Source organism: Chrysemys picta, chromosome 4 (genome assembly GCF_011386835.1).
Source record: "Chrysemys picta bellii isolate R12L10 chromosome 4, ASM1138683v2, whole genome shotgun sequence".
Classification (NCBI taxonomy): domain Eukaryota; kingdom Metazoa; phylum Chordata; order Testudines; family Emydidae; genus Chrysemys; species Chrysemys picta.
Window position 1 is genome coordinate 47,098,308 of NC_088794.1, and position 17,287 is coordinate 47,115,594.

General features: G+C 44.5%; 1 protein-coding gene across 4 annotated transcripts in view; it reads left to right on the top strand.

Annotated features, from left to right (window-relative positions):
• Nucleotides 1-2,424: 2,424 nt before the first annotated feature.
• The window catches only part of ZNF143 (zinc finger protein 143), a 64,743-nt gene continuing 49,880 nt past the window's right edge, over nucleotides 2,425-17,287 (top strand). For 3 of the 4 annotated variants that reach the window (XR_508191.4, XM_042858862.2, XM_042858863.2), the window contains exons 1-2: nucleotides 2,486-2,625; nucleotides 16,999-17,117. Coding sequence is in view for 3 of the 4 variants with exons in the window: in XM_042858862.2 (XP_042714796.1) it covers nucleotides 17,006-17,117 (112 nt within the window). In the remaining variant the exon portion in view is untranslated. Of the gene's footprint in view, nucleotides 2,626-16,998; nucleotides 17,118-17,287 lie in introns of all 4 variants that reach the window. The other variant, XM_005291695.5, reaches the window with a different exon arrangement.

Below are 17,287 nucleotides of genomic sequence, written 5' to 3' on the forward strand. Positions count from 1 at the left end.
CTCTAGGTGAACGATTCCTATCTGAATTATTTTTTGGCCACATGAATTTGTGAGAGACATGAAGTTGCCCAGGAATAAGACTCTACATTTACTACTAATTAGATGTCTGTGTATAACAAAACACAGAAGTTGATAAATCTAGAATCAAGTGTTGTTTGTCCAACTAAGAAATGAAAAAGGACAAATCTCTTCCTAATGGAAGAGTAAACATGTAGATCCATTTATTCAATTGTCATATACACAATCAGGCCTTTTCTGAGGGTGTAGTTATTCAGGAACAACTATGCCAGAATAACACCATGTGTAGAAAACCCCTGAGGATTTTTAAAAAGCTTATTTTAGCTATACTTTTTTGGTGTGGTTATGGGAAGCAGTCCAAATGTTTAATATTCATGACTTATTATAGATTTTATAATCTCTTTGATAGAAAATTTTCCCCTACTGGTAAACCTTTGCTATCTCAAAATCTTAAGTGATGTGTTAACATGGGTTATTTTCCCTAATCAAGTAACTTATTAAATGGCTTTGAAACTACAGGTACACCTCTACCCCACAGAACGTGACCCGATATAACATGAATTCAGATATAAGGCGGTAAAGAGGGGGGAGCCCCAAGCCTTTTAAAGTGCCACCCGAGCCCCGCTGCTTTACTGCATTGTATCCAAATTTGTATGGAGCCCCGGCAACTTTAAATCCCCACCCAAGCCTGGCTGCTGGAGCCCGGCGGTGATTTAAAGGGCCCCGGGCTCCCCATAGCAGCTGGAGCACCGGGCCCTTTAAATTCCCGCCGGGACTCTGGCAGCCGGGCTTGGGCGGTGATTTAAAGGGCTAGAGGCTCCAGCTGCTGTGGGGAGCCCCGGGCCCTTTAAATCCCCACCTAAGCCCTGCTGCCAGAGCTCCGGCGGTGATTTAAAGGGCCCGGGGCTCCCCGTAGAGGCTGGAGAACCGGGCCCTTTAAATCACGGCTGGGGAAGCCAGTCCAAGCCAGCATGGCGTACCAGCTCTTGCCGGTATGCCGTACCAGACTGAACCAAATATTATGCGGTCTCACCTATAAGGCGGTGAGATTTTTTGGCTCCCGGAGTCTGCGTTACGTTGGGGTAGAGGTGTAGTTAAAAATTAGTTCCTTTCTCTCATTTGTTTGAAGGATCAAAAATGAGATTTTCAATCTTTTAAAATTGAAATGCTTGTTTAAAATAACTGTACATAATAACTCGAGACAAGTGTGTGCCTACAAGAGTTGGTAAAAACCTAATAAAGACTCACTAGCATATTTATTACCACTTCAATTTAAAGTTTTTAAGAGCTGAATGTTGATGGTGGAAATAGGATCCTATTCTCTGAATTTCTAAAACCTTTGCCAAGAAACGAAAGGTAAAGAAAATACAATGAAGATAGGAGACATTTGTGAAGAATCAGGGTGGGTTAGGAGGGCCTTCTCTTCTTCCCCTTTCGTTGTTAGTCAATTTCCACCTGAGAAGCTGTCTTACTTCACCTTAATCCACAAGTGCCAGCAGCCAGAATAGGGACAGAACAGACACGGTCCCTTTGCAAGGCAGCTCTTGCTATAGGGCTCATCTCCCCTGTCACTGTTGTTAATGTCAAGGGAAGATTAAAGTCTGGCGCTGGCCCCCATTAGCGGGTACAGGAGGACCAGCCAAGCTGGAGTCCCTGAACAGGTAGGGGCTACATCCCAAAAGGGCCGGTAAGAAAAGGCCGTGGCCCAAAGCGTTGCAGTTGAGAGGAGCCAGGCTGGGGTTCCCCCCCAGTGTGTGTGAGGGTGCTGAGCCCATGCGTAGGAGGGACCAAGCTAGGGCTCTACACAATCTCCAGCCTGCGTGGGGGAGGGGAAGCCAAAGTGGGTCTCCCCCCCGGAGGTGCCCGGCGCGGGGGTCAGGGTGCTGAGCCCGTGAGTGGACGGGGTCTAGGCTGAGGCTGTTCCCCGTGTGTGTGTGTGGGGGGGGACAGCCCAGGGCTCTCCCCGGTGTGTGTGGAGCGACAGGCTGATGCTCTACACTGCATGCGGCAGGGATCGGCTCCTGAGCTGGGAGCAGCCCTGGCCCCGGGACGGAGCAGGCTTGTGCCCCCCATTATAGCACCAGGTGGCCCATGGGGCTGGCAGGAAAACTACTAGCCTCCTCTCTGCGAGCGCGTCCGCCCCGGCTGGATGAATAAGGGAAGCCGCAGGCTTCTGCCCGCCAGACCGAGCCCAACGCTTGGAGTCCCTGAAGCGGTGCTAACTACCGTCTGCCTCCCCGGACTCTGCGGGGAAATGGCGCCCAGCTCGCTGGCTCCCTCTCTGACGCACAGGCGCCTCACTGGCCGTGATACAAAATGGCGTCGGTGGCGGCCCCGAACCCAGCATAGCTGAGAGGCCGTGGCGCGGGGAACAGGGCCCGCGGCGCGTAGCCAATCGGGGTTGGCGTTGGGCCTCCGGCGACCAATGAAGTGCGCGGGCGGCGGTTTCTGGTGCCGGCTGTCCAATGGCGGCTCGGCAAATGCTGGTTGCGGGGCCCGCCCGCACGGCTCTGGGCGGCGCTGGAGCGGGCGGGCGCTGAGGCGGCCGTTTCCTGTCCTGGTGCATGGTGGTCGGACGGAGGAATTGTTGGAAAATTTCTCGGCGAGGTTAGTATATAAATGTGTTTTTACCCAGTGTGCCTTATTCTACCCACCGCCATCTCCGGCTGGGGCCGCCTCGCCGACCCGCCGGGCCCGGCCCAGCCCCTGCGCGCCGCGCGCGGGGAAGCGGAGCGGGGCAGCCACCGAGCGGGGGCAGCGGGGCAGCGCCGACTGACATTAATAAAGCCGCGGTTCTGCCGCCCGCCCGCCTTGTACATTTTCCTCCCCTCCCCCATCCTGCTTTCCACAGCCGCCGCCTCAGCTGCACCAGCTTCCTCCCCGCTGGCGCCGCCGCCTCGGGATGCCGCTCGGGGCCGACGCCGCTACGGAGCTCTATGACAAACACGCGGCTGGGGCGCGGGGAGGTGGCTAGGCCGGAGCGGCTCCCGCCTGTGCTCCGCGGGACAGGGGCTGAGCGCCGCCGCTCCCCGGGGGTTTGCCCTGGCCTGCGCCTCTGGCGTGCTGCGTCACTCAGGGAGTGGGGTCGCTCCCCTGTCCGGGGCTGGGTCCGGGCGGGGTGTCGGCTCCCCAGCGCACGCTGCAGCAGCTGCTTTCCCTTGCGCGCCGCTCTGCCTCGCGGGCAGGTGTCCCGCCGGCGCCGCCCCTAGCCGCAGATGCGGGGGCAGAGGAGGCGCCCATCGCACATGCCTCGGACTTTATTTGTATTGCGATGCAGGCCCGGTAGTGGTGGTCATGCTCAAGGGACTTGTTGCAAACACCTTGTTTGCTTGTTTTTGTTTTACTGTTGCCGTGTCTAAGGGATGGAGTCTCCCTAGTCCCCGTGACTTTTAATTGCCTTTGCAAAAGTTACCTTCAGCAAATAAAATTTTGCAGGTTTTTTTTTTGGGGGGGGGGGGGGGGTGTTAATTGCTACCACATGTAAAGGGGATTTATCCAGCTTGCTTCAGTTGCCCTTTCTTAAAAATGACTTGCACCTGGAGCTAATTTGGAAGTTAAGTCACTTTTAGGAGGGTTGCTGCAGTGGCAGTGAAGGAGGGAATTCTTAAATCTGTCAATGACACAAACAGTACTCCATGCTTAAGAAGGAAAGATTTACAAAAGAGCATTAAAGGGAATCACCCCGTGAAGGGGTCTCCCGCATTGAAGAGCGTTGGGAAGCCTCTCCTTCGTGGAGAAGATGCTGTTCTGTCAGTAGTATTTATAGCGTCATAAGCATACATACTGCTTCACTAACGCAAGATGAGGTCCCTGCATTGTGTCAGATAAACTAAAATAGACTTTCTCTGCTCATAAAAATAACATACAGCTATGTTTTTAAAAGAGCATTACTTCTCTTTTCTTAGTACTTTCTTCTGTCCAGAATGTGTAGTAGCATATATACAGTTAGAAGATCCAACTATAGAAAAAAACATTTTTACAATAGATTACAATATATTTTCACAATTAAGCTGCTTTATGATTTTGTTAAGAGGGATCATCTTGTGAAAATTAAGGCTTTTTTAGAAAACCTAGCAGTTTTCCGTGTTCTATATACAAAATCTATTGTGGCTTAAAATTTTAGAATATTGCAAATTTTAAATCTTTAATAACTTGTGAAGTGTGACATACTTCTCAAAAGATTCCTTTTATAGGAATTTGGTTTCTTTTTAAAAATTGTAAATAAAATACTTTTCTAGGATATTTCTCAAAATGTTGGTTTCAATGTTCTAAATCTCCCATTGAATTAGAGGAGTTTTTGTCATGTTGTTTCAGGTAGATAATAGACAGTTAAATTTATTTATCTTAAATAGTTTGTCTCCCAGGAGTACAGGAATATGCATTTTGTGTATCTGCATAAATGAGTCTTTGGTTATCAAGATCTACTTTTAGAATTTCTAAGGTACAATAAAACAAGCGTGCTTTAATGGTTTAGCTTTTTAGATTTCATTTTAATCATTTAATTCTGTGAGGGCTTAATCCTCCAAGACTTTCACATTTTCTAGAGCAATAAGAATGTTGAGTATTATTTTCACAGCAGAGTTTTTCAACTTAATCAGTAAAGAAAATAAAACTATTTACTTAAGATGATGCAGTGAAATACTATAAATTCATGTTAATTAAAGGATACCATATAGATAATTTTAATGTTTTACTTAGTTTATTTTACTGATGAGCACCATCCCCAGAGTTTATTGCAGTCCATCTAAATTGCCTTTCTGATAGTTGTGGAATAACATTTTACTTTTAACAGACTATCTAAATAATTATTATTCTGGTTTAGTTTATAAAGTAATACACATGCTTAAGTGTTCACTTAATGCTTTATCACAGGAGTAATCTTGTAGGTTTCATTGGGTCTACTCACGTTTGATTTAGTGTGCATGTGTGTATCTGTAGAATCTGAATACTTCATAAACATTAATTTATTTTCATAATACCCTGGTGAGGTGAAGTGGTAATATATCTGTTTTATAGCTGGGGAACTGAGGCTCAAAGAGATTAAGGTCAAAAGCATTCACTAATTTTGGGTGTCCAAACTGAGATGTCGCGGATCTGATTTTTCAGAGTACTCAGCATTACATAGCTCGTTATTTGTCCAAAGTACAGCTGTCTGGGTATGTCTATGCTCCAGCCCAAGTCCAAACATCTGTATTGCACTTAAGCAGACCCTTAGTGTGAGCCCCGTAAGTCTGAGTCAGCTGGCGTGCGCCAACCACACGTTTTTAATTGCACTGTAGACATGCCCTTATTGACTTGCCTTGTAGTTGTGGGTGCTCAGCACTTTTGCACATCAGACTTCAGGGATTCAGACTGGATATCCAGACAAAGAGGAACACATAATTAGTGACAACTTGTGAGAAGTTTGGTTTAGGTGGCTTGCCCAATGTTAGTTATCATTGGCTCCCAGTTTCTCTTGTCCAGCCAGTCCCAGCCTCTCTCTCCAGCTGCTCCTAGTCTCTTCCCCTCCCTGCTGGCACCCAGTCTCTCCCCTTCCAGTCTAATATCTCTGCCTAGCTACTTTCAGGTTTCAGAGTAGCAGCCGTGTTAGTCTGTATCCACAAAAAGAACAGGAGTACTTGTGGCACCTTAGAGACTAACAAATTTATTAGAGCATAAGCTTTCGTGGACTACAGCCCACTTCTTCGGTATGCATCCGAAGAAGTGGGCTGTAGTCCACGAAAGCTTATGCTCTAATAAATTTGTTAGTCTCTAAGGTGCCACAAGTACTCCTGTTCTTTTTGTAGCTACTTTCAGTCTTTTCTCCCTAGCTCCCAGTTCCAGTCTTTCTACCAAGCCAGTACCAGTCTTCTTACTCAGTCTGTCTCATTTCCTCCTTCAGCTCAGCCTCTTCGTATTCAGGCCAGACCTAGGGAAAGCCGTTTCATCCTGGCATGCTTCCATATGAGTAGGTAGGGGCTGACCAAGAACCCTCAAATTCATAACTTTCATGCCCTTCAGCAGATAATGCTATAGCCAATTACTACAGGAGCTGCAGCCCGTTCACCCTTATTTCCAGTCTTCACAAAAGATTTACAACCTCCTTTCTCCCAATATTTTCTCTACTGACTTATTGATTGAGTACATTTAAAAAATATCTTTGAATTTATTGGCCAGCTGACAGTTCCGGAAACAATCCTCTTCCCAGGACAGGTGCACCATGCCATGGCAGTGTAAGTTTCCCACTCTGTCCCACCAATCTCTCTCTGCTTTTTAACTCTAGGAATGATTCACTGTGCTTGTTGGCCATGTCTGTCCTGGAGAAATTTGTCGTGCTAATCACCCCTAATATGCCTGTAGTATGTCTTGTATTTGCACATGTATTCCCAGTAGTGCACAGTGCTTGCTCCACCTTTTGAATTAGACTAGCTTTGAGTTGGACTGACCAAGAAGTGGTTGTCTCTCATGCCAAATCCACCAGTGTAATGCTGTTTGTATAGAATCTCTGGCATAATTATCTTAACCGTGAAAATGGTCTTCCTATTAATTATCCCACAGTCCACTACTTAAGTGCCTATTATACCTTCTGAACTCTACAGCACAGGGGTCAAGGATGCTTGAAGCCGCACCCTCCAGGGACCTCAACATCATGTTGTTTCCCCAGGAGGTTTTTGAAATCTGACTTTTAGAAAGCCTTTCAAAATCTTCCAGAAGCCACTGCTTCAGGAAGCTATTTTGGGATCTGTGGAATAGTTATCCAGAAACAGTGCATCTGAAATGGTGAAGTACCAGCAAAAGTGTGGTTGTTGTGCTAACTGACTAAACAGCACTGCTCTTGTGAATGTGCTGCATTTTTGGTTCTTCAGTGCTGTCCTACTCATTCAGTTACCAACAGTACAATTTTCTGCTAACAAGGTTGCCAGTTGATTCCAGTTAGGATGGTGTTTTTTGTGATGTACAGCTTACCCATTTTGAACTGTATCAAGACCACCAAAATAATTTCACTTAGGTCTTTAACCATCCTTTGCTTTAAGTGTACATATTCAGGGATAGTGCTGAGTAGGCCAACTTAACCTGGATCATCCTGAATCTTATGCACATTCTCAGCATTATTTTCTAACCTTCCCAGTCTATTTTAAATGTGTCACACTCTAAAAGGCACTCTGGGTGCCACCAGAGTGCAAAATTTCACCAGAATGTATTATTATTTGTATTACTGTAGCACCCAGGAGCCCTAGTCATGGATCAGAACCCCACAGTGCTAAATGTACAAACCCAGGACAGAAAGATGGTTCGTGCCTATACAGCTTACAATCTATAACAATAATATCAGGGAAAATAAAACTTAAAATGTCAATTGTTGTGTAACAAAACTGGTTAATAAGATTCTTTTGTATAGAATGCAAGGATTGGCAATGCTCATATGTTCATTATTAAAGATGATTTAAACATTAAACTGAACATGTAAAATGGCCATGTTTTTCTCCACTTGTGTTTGGGGTTAAAAGTATGACTGCTAGAATGGTAAGAAAGCACAAAGGGTTATGAGGCATTATCACTGCCCTCATAAGCAGGTGTAACTACACTGAAGTTAAAGGTGCAGCCGCCTATGGCAATGATAACCTTGGTCTTGTACTTGTATCTTATTTGCAGGAAATCTCAAAACTAGCAGCATTGTTATAACTAACAAGCCTCAACTTGTTGTGCAAAAAAGCTGAAGTGCCATACAAAGGCCAAAAATGTGATCTAGAGTTTGGCCAGAGTCTCTGACATGGCAGAGCCAACTCTCATCCACTTAGCTACACTGAGTTTCAGAATGAATGTACCATACCTATATGCATGGCAGTATAGTCTGAAACCATAGTTTCATAGTGAAACCTCCAGAGCCAGAAATAGATACCCACGATTCTTGATTCCCAACATTCCTTTGCTGTCTAGCAAATAGTTGTGTAAGACACTTTTCAAAATGCATGTCTCCCCTCCCTCTAACTGCTGGTCTACATAGAGGTTAACAGCCAAGTACTGCTACCAGTTTCTCCTTTAGCTCAACTGGTGGAAGTTTGTGCTGTGGATTTGAAAATTATGCATTACAATCCTATTAATGATCCATGCAAGGGATCAGTCTGGTTCCATGTGGTAACTTCTGTTTCTTTTCAGTTTGCTTTATAAAACCCTAGGAAATTACATATACAAATTATGTTGAAAGAAAGTTAAGGTTGCAAAGTCAAGGACTCAGAAATGAGGAACTACCAGAATTAAGGATGTGTGTGCAAACTTATTTTGTCTTCATTGTGCATATGTGCTATATAGTCTTTATATAATCATATTCTGTCTGTTTCACAGGACCCATGCCACATTTAGTGCATAGGTTAGACATCTAATGAGGCAAAGAGTTGCAAAAAGAGAAGGAATATTTTCTTGTGTTCAGAGCACTAGATTGGGATCTGTGAGAGCTGGATTCTATTCCTTGCTCTGCCACAGACTTTCTATGCAATGTTAGCCAAGGCTATCATAATATATACATGCACCAGGAAACTGAAATAAAATTGCACAGACAACCTTAATTCTAGCATTTCTTAATTTTTCAGTGGCTAACTATAATATTGTTTTGAGATATTATGTATAATTTATAACTTGTGTTGAGGCAGCCTCTATTCCAGACTCCTAGGCGTCATTGAGTTCTCCAAGCAATTGTCAGTCTTGACCTTCTGCATAAAGGTCTGGAGTCTTATGATCTATATAGTACGATTTCAGGATTAGCACTCTTGTATGTCACTCTGAAGCTTATTTTATGTCTGTAGCATCAGTGTGAAGCAATGGAAACTGCTACAAGCATGTTTGAGGGCTCCTTTTATTCAGAATATCACCAAATTAAAACATAACTGGGTTTTACTGTCTGTGTGACATTACCAAGGGTACAATCTGGACTGTTGAACAGCTATATCCCCTCAATTCTCCAGCCTGGGGTGCCTTTTACATTGCTTCACTGTGAGAGCAACTGCTCCTGGTTTGCTCAAGCACAGCCTCCACCATGTAAATTACTTCCTTATACTGTATGAGTGCTATGGCCAGCCACTCTTGAATTACACTGCAGAGCAACACCAGCAAATTCCCAGTCCCAAACTTCCCCCAGAAATGTGCATCTTGTACTGCCTAGCCCTCTCCTGGACAACACAAGCTCATATAAAGTCTGTTATTTTATTAATAGAAAATGATGTGTACAAATCCTGTGATCTCAAACAGAGTTTCCCAAACACTTCAGTCCAATCACACTGCTTAGATAAAACAGTAAAACAAGTTTATTAACTACAGAAAGATAGATTTTAAGTAATTACAAATAATGAGGCCTAAAAGTCAGAATTTGGTTACAAAGAAATAAAAGATAAAACACAACCTAATACCTAATTTAACAAGCTTAAGTGAATTCAAAGCAAAAGGTCTCTCTCACCACATGCTTCAGCAGCCTCACTGGCTGAATTCCTTTCAGACAGGATCCCTCCCTCAGTCCAAAGCTGTTACTTTGTTCCTCAGGTGTTGTGACTGCCATGGTTAGAGAGAGAGGGTGGAATAACTTGAGGTGTCGGTTCTCTGTTCTTATACTTTCCTTCTCTTTGAGAATCATCTCCAGCTGGGATTCAGGAGACAAAGTCTGGGGGGGATGGAAACCTTCTGCTGTTTCTTTGCCAAGATGTAAATTTCTCATTCACCCTTTTTCCTGCCAAAGAATGGCCACTTAACAAGGTGATGGTTGGATTTTGTTGTCTTTGAGGAACTAGTTTGTGGCTGCTTCCACAGATTTGAAATATGTCTTAGGGCACTTCTTCACTAGCCACGGCGGCAGCGCTTTAATGTGGCTGTGTAGTAATGGCACTGTATTAAAAAAAAAAAATGTGTGAGGGGAGTGGCTACACTGCCACGTTACAGCGCTGAAACTTGCAGCGCTCAGGTGGGTGTTTTTTCACACCCCTGAGCGAGAAAGTTATAGCAGTGTAAAGTGTTAGTGTAGACAAACCCTTAGTAACATCATACCGTAGAATCTTGTAACTTTACATACAGTGTTGCCACACATTTTACCATGACAATAATGATCAGCAAATTCGGAGTTTTCAAGTGATACCTTACAAGGCAGAGTTTGTACAACATTTATCATAGTCTTGAAAAAGGGGTGAACATAGGGTTACAGACTGACAGTCTGTCACCATCCAATTTTTAAATTCTTAGCCATTTTAATTTTACGAGTTACACCTGTGTGGTTTGCAGCTATCTATGTCATGCCAAGAGTCCTAGACCATTGTAATAGCAGAGGTAATTCAGCCAATCACTATCCTTACTCTGCAGCTTATTTGCATGCACCAGGTTGTATCAGGGAGACTGCGCATGTGGTGGATTCCTTGGTCGAACTGCCACTCCACGTGCCGCCTGCACAAACCTCGAAGCACAACACAAACAGCATACACAATAATCCCAAAACACCCAGCCCCTCACTGCAGCACATATCGCTCATTCTCCACCACACAAATCAACACAGTATCCCCCAGCACTAGTACCCAGACGCAAAGCAGTGCAACCACCACACACAGCCCGTCACTGCAGCATACATACATTACTTGCTACCTAAACAAATCAACAACATGCAAACTCACCACCCTCGCTCATACTTATCATAAAACCATACATGAGCCTTGTTTCCCCTCTCTGTGTGGGGATCCTGCTATTGTCATTACCCTTTTTTTTCATTTTTTTTTGTCTAACTTCTCTATGGCAACATAAGATGCCAAATTCCAGCTTCCCATTTCTCAACTGACCTTCCCATTCCTAACTGCCTCTTTGTCAGCTGTCATTCCCATTCATCCAGTTCTCAACTGCCTCCCTCCCTCCAGCCACGTTCCTAGCTGCTGATTTCCCAGGTGCTCATAACCCAGTTGCCACTCCCATTCCCAGATGTCCATTTCCTAACTAACACGGTTGCTCCCAACTGCCTAAATTCCAGCTGCTACTCCTGATCTCTGCTGCCCAGTGCTCAGCTGACACTCCCAATGCCAGCTGCTGCTTCCAGTTCCCATAGAACCATCTGATTTAAACATTTCATCCCTTCTCCAACTAAAGGAAAAGAACCCAAAATATTCTGCTGCTTGTTTGAGTACATAAGCATGTTACATAGGCATCTTATTTGACTGCTGCTGCACTCTGCATTATTCATGATAAATCCAATAATTCTTTCCTCCAACTTAATGCAAGTTCAAAGCTCATTTTGTTTTTTTTATAAAATGTTCATTGCTCTACATTTATGGATGGTAAATTTTGTCTGCCATCAGTTTCCAGTGTTTAAGTCCACTTGGATTTTACATTTCTCTGTAGTTTTCTACACTGAACCCCCCATAGTGCCAACAGCAGACTTTGCTCATTTACTGGCCAGTTCTGCCTCCAAATCATTATAGGCAGGGCTGGTTTTACTGCCTCTTGTTAAGGTTTCCAGACACATTGTATTATAAGATTGTGTTTTCAGTTGCTTAGCCAAACTTTAACCAACATTTTCCATGTAAAGTCTCAGGCTGAATTTTTTGGGAAAAGTTCAGACAAAATGGGTCCGCTGTTTCCAAGAATGAAAGAAGGGAAAAATACATTGTTTTGCCCCTATTAAAAATTTTGTGAGGACTTTTCTTTAAAACGATCAAGTAGCATGCAGTTTAGCAGGGGCTTGAAATTTGGAAGGGGTTGCCTTTGTGTGAGTAACATGTCTTTTGCTGTAAAAATAAGCTCAAATTTGGCTAAGTTATAAGCCTTTGGAAAATTCAGTTCAAACATTCAGTAGAAACTTGCTAGAGCTTAACAACAAAAATCTCTGAAGATTTTCTCATTGTGCATGTTCAAGCCTCTTAGCTCCTAGAACTGACCAGACTGCCTATGTGTCACCCTCACAGAGCATCTGAGCATGCTCCATTCCCTCACGGCTACGTGTGACTGGACTGCACATTCGTAGCAACGACAGCGACTAAGCATGATTTAGCCCAAAGCTATAGAATCTCAGAAAGGAAAGGCTTTCTCTGTAATGGCTTCTCTCACAGGCTCTGGGTTGGGGTTTAGCAGGGCACTGGAGCAGGGGAGACTAGGACTGGGTGCCAGTGAGAGTAAATGGATGGGGGGAAATGGACATCTGATGGGGTGATGGGGACAACACTGGGATTGGATGAGGAGCTGGGGTGAGGGGAGGAGACTGGGACTGGCTGGAGGAGGAACCAGTGAGGGGGATCAGGGGTAGGGGAAGAAGAGAGACAGATTAAAAAGGACCTGGGGTGTACGTGGTGGGGAGAACTGGGATTGGCCAGTCAAAGAGACTGACACAAGGAGGGGATGAGGTGAATGACGTTGGATGAGGAACCCAGTGAGGGAGACTAGTTAGGAACCATTGGGGTGGGAAAGAGACAGTTCAGGCAAAAAGCGGGTAGCTGGTGATTGGGACTGAGAGTTGTGAGGGAAGATGAGGACTCAGACAGAGAACCCACAGGGGGAGACTAGGATTGGCTGGGCAAGGAGGCTGGGATGAGAAGCCTGAAGAGTGGGAGTGAGTAGACAGGGAGTCTGAGACCGTGATAGGGAGCCAGGAGTGAGGGAAAAAACAGGACCTGGGTGGGTTGGAGGGCACTGGGCAGAAAGTCTGAAGATTGGGGGGAAAAGAGCCTGTGTCCACTAGAACCCACTTTCCTCCAGAGTGTGGAATGGTACCTAAGATTCCTCAGTCTCCCCATTTCTCTGCTGTCAGAAAATGTCCGTGAAACCCACTGGCAAAGTGTACGTTTCATCTGCCTGTAGTGTTGGTCCACACAGCGAATGATAATCTACTACTGTTATCAGCTGGCTCGAGTAGCAGAGGTCTGTGTGGAGAATCTAAAGTTTCCAGCTCTGCTCATGAATTGTGGGTGTCAGTATGATGCCACATGATGAAATTTCTGGGGGTTTTGGTTTTTTTTCCAACTTGCTTTTTAGAAACCTAGCAAATTACACACACAGAGCTATGTTAAAAGAACATTATTAAGGTTACGAAGTCCAGCAAACAAACGTTATGAAATTCCAGAATTAAGGTTGCCTTTGCTACCTTAATTTGGCCTACTTGTGCATATGCATTATGATACAGTCTTTAATTATATGATCACATACAGTAGAACACCAGAGTTTATGAACTGACTGGTCAACCACACTCCTCATTGCATACTTCTGGTTCAAATCAGACAGCAGCAGAGACCAAAAAAAGCTAATACAGTACTGTGTTAAACATAAACTAGTAAAAAAAAAAAAAAAAAAAGATTTGACAAGGTAAGGAAACTTTCTGTGCTTGTTTCATTTAAATTAAGATGGTTAAAAGCCGCATTTTTCTTCTGCATAGTAAAGTTTCAAAGCTGTATTAAATCAATGTTCAGTTGTAAACTTTTGAAAGAACAATCATAACGCTTTGTTCAGAATTACGAACAATCTCCATTCCTGGTGTGTTTGTAACGCTGAGGTTCTAGTGTACTATTTTTTTGACTCATTCAATGCCGAGGACAGATCATGCTCTAGGGATAGGGTGACCAGATGTCCTGATTTTATAGGGACAGTCCTGATTTTTGGGTGTTTTTCTTATATAGGCTCCTATTACCCCCTACCCTCTGTCCCGATTTTTCACATTTGCTGTCTGGTCACCCTATCTAGGGATGAATCTGAGTTATACAGTGAAGGCTGGTTCCACTGACTCCGGCTCACACCTTGGAGCTAAAAAAAGCAGTGTAGTTTTTTTGGGTCCAGGCTGTAGACTGGGCTCTGAAACCCAGTGGGGAAGGGGTGTCTTGGAGCCTAGACTCCAAATTGAGCCCAAATATCTATATTGCTATTTTTAGCCTCGCAGCACCAGCCCAGGGAGCTTGAGTCAGCTGACCTGGGCTCTGAGACTCACTGCTGTCACAGGGTTTTATTAAAAGAACAAGGAGTCCGGTGGCACCTTAAAGACTAACAGATTTATTTGAGCATAAGCTTTCGTGGATAAAAAGCCTCACTTCTTCAGATGCATGGAGTCAGTTATTGTTTTCTGTGTAGTTGTACCCTGTTACTAAGTGAAGAATGCCATAAAAAAGCCCATGAGGAAGTTAATTCTGTCTTCTGAGCAAAGTATGTAGCAAATAAGGCTTAAAGACCACACATTAAAAAATGAGGATAAACCAAAATATTGAATAGCTACTCTTCAATTGAGTACTGCCCATCCCGGGCAATGCATGAGGCAGGGGTCCTATGGAAACAATAATACGTGATTATGTAATTAGAACATTATAATAATACATAGGCACAAGGAACCTGAATTAAGGATGCAGAGACGACCCTAACTCTGGCATTTTCTAACTTTTGAGTGCTTGACTTCGCAACCCTAATAGTGTTCTTTTCAATTAGGGTTTTTTTGTGTCTCAGGGTATGTCTACACTACAAAATTAGGTTGAATTTATAGAAGCCGGTTTTATAGAAATCGGTTTTTATATAGTCGATTGTGTGTGTCCCCACATAAAATGCTCTAAGTGCATTAAGTCGGCGGACTGCATCCACAGTACCGAGGCTAGCATCGACTTCCGGAGCTTTGCACTGTGGGTAGCTATCCCACAGTTCCCGCAGTCTCTACCGCCCATTGGAATTCTGGGTTGAGATCCCAATGCCTGATGATGCAAAAACAGTGTCGCAGGGGGTTCTGGGTACATGTCGTCAGGCCCCTCCCCCTCCATCAAAGCAACGGCAGACAATCGATTTGCGCCTTTTTACCTGGGTTACCTGTGCAGACAACATACCATGGCAAGCATGGAGCCCACTCAGCTCAGCTCACCGTCACCATATGTCATCTGAGTGCCGGCAGACGTGGTACTGCATTGCTACACAGCAGCAGCTCCTTGCCTTTTGGCAGTAGATGGTGTATTATGACTGGTATTCATCATCGTCGTATTCCTCAGTGAGTTCGGTCAGAGGCACCTGGGCAGACATGTTTTGTCTCCTGGAGACTCAGTCCTGATGGCAGTCTTATTGAACCGTCTTGACAATGAGGGCTAGCAGTCGTAATACAGCATCTTCTGCCAACCACCCAGAAGATGCCGATGGCTAGCAGTCATGCTGCACCGTCTGCTGCCAGCCTAAGATGTAAAAGATAGATGGACCAGATTTGTTCTGTATTCATTTGCTTCCCCCTCCCTCCGTGAAATCAACGGCCTGCTAAACCCAGGGTTTTGAGTTCAATCTTTGGGGGGGGCCATTCTGTGTGACAGTTGTTTGTGTTTCTCCCTGATGCACAGCCACCTTTGTTGATTTTAATTCCCTGTAAGCCATGTCGTCACTCGCCCCTCCCTCCCTCCGTCAGACAATAGTTTCGCGCCTTTTTTCAGCCCAGACGCCATAGCACTGGGATCATGGAGCCCGCTCAGATCACCGCAGCAATTATGAGCACTATGAACACCACGCGCATTGTCCTGGAGTATATGCAGAGCCAGAACATGCCAAACCATGTATTATATTTACAAAGGTACACTCATCAGAGGTCCCTTCTCCGCATTCAAGGTCCAGGAGCCTGGGTTGGTAGGGTATTGGCTCCAGGGTGATAAACAGTTCCTGGCTGTTGGGGAGAACGGTTTCTCCGCTTGCTTGCTGTGCGCTATCTTCAACCTCCTCCTCATCAGCATCATCCTTGTCCCCAAAATCCTCATCCCTGTTGTGTGTGACTCCCCCCTTGCAGGAGTCCAGGAACAGGGGTGGGGTAGTGTTGGGGGCACCCCCTAGAATTGCATGCAGCTCATCATAGAAGCGGTATATCTGGGTGTCTGACCGAGAGCGGCCGTTTGCCTCTTTGGTTTTTTGGTAGGATTGCCTCAACTCCTTAAGTTTCATGCAGCACTGCTGCGGGTCCCTGTTATAGCCTCTTTCCTTCATGCCTTTGGAGATTTTTTTTCAAATATTCTGGCATTTCGTCTTTTGGAACGGAGTTCGGATAGCACAGATTCATCTCCCCATACAGCAATCAGATCCAGTACCTCCTGCTCGGTCCATGCAGGAGCTCTTTTGCAATTCTGGGACTCCATGGACACCTCTGCTGATGAGATCTGCACAGTCACCTGTGCTGATCAGCTTGCCACACTGACCAAACAGGAAATGAAATTCAAAAGTTCCTGGGGCTTTTCCTGTGTACCTGGCCAGTGCATCTGCGTTGAAAGTGCTGTCCAGAGCGGTCACAATGGAGCACTGTGGGATAGCTCCCGGAGGCCAATACCATCAAATTGCGTCCACACTACCCCAAATTCGACCCAGTGATGTCGATTTCAGCGCTAATCCCCTCGTCAGGGAGGAGTACAGAAATCGATTTTAAGCGCCCTTTAAGTCGACAAAATGGCTTCGTTGTGTGGACAGGTGCAGGGTTAAATCGATCTAAGGATGCTAAATTCGACCTAAACACATAGTATAGACCAGGGCTTAATCTTACCGTTGAGCAGTTACTTGCATGGGTAGTCCCATTAACTTTAATAGGACTCACAAGGAGTTCTCCATATGACCATGTGTGATTTGTTAAAGTTGTTGTTTTTAAGTCTGAAAAGAAATTATAGTACAGTGTAAACTGGCCCAAATACTTTTTATAGCATAGTAAGCCTTAATTAGTGGTATAATTCCTAAAGTTTAATTGAAGTATAAATAGAGTCAGACCCACCTAAAATCTAGCAATTACTCTGTGATAAAATTCATGAAAATAATAGTTGGCCATTTCATATAGCCCTTTTTTTCATCTTCTGAGCATTTTCCTGAAATTAATAAATATTTGTACCATCTCTATGAGGTAGGTAAGACAAAATGTCCGTAACATGCTAAGTGAAATTCTGGTTAAAGTAGGATTGTTTTTAACCTCTAGGATTTGTGCGTCATCCAGAAAATGGAATAAAATTTCACATAATTTCTTAATGTTACTTCTTATGGTTCCGAGTCCTTATGTTTTGTAAACTTGCTATTTGTTTCTAGATAAACCATGTTATTAGCCCAGATAAATCGAGACTCTCAGGGAATGACTGAGTTTTCTGGAGGAGGGATGGAGGCTCAGCATGTAACTCTCTGTTTGACAGAAGCAGTAGCTGTGCAAGGTGAGCATTCAGGTTAAAGTATCGCCACATCATCATGCAGTTTGCAGTTTTGCATTCAGAAAAAGCAGACTATGTACCCTGTTGAACTTCTAAACTTTGGAGTGATGTTGTGTATTGCAAATGGAGAAAATAATAAAAAGACCAAATTGTTTTTAGATAGTATATTTGAT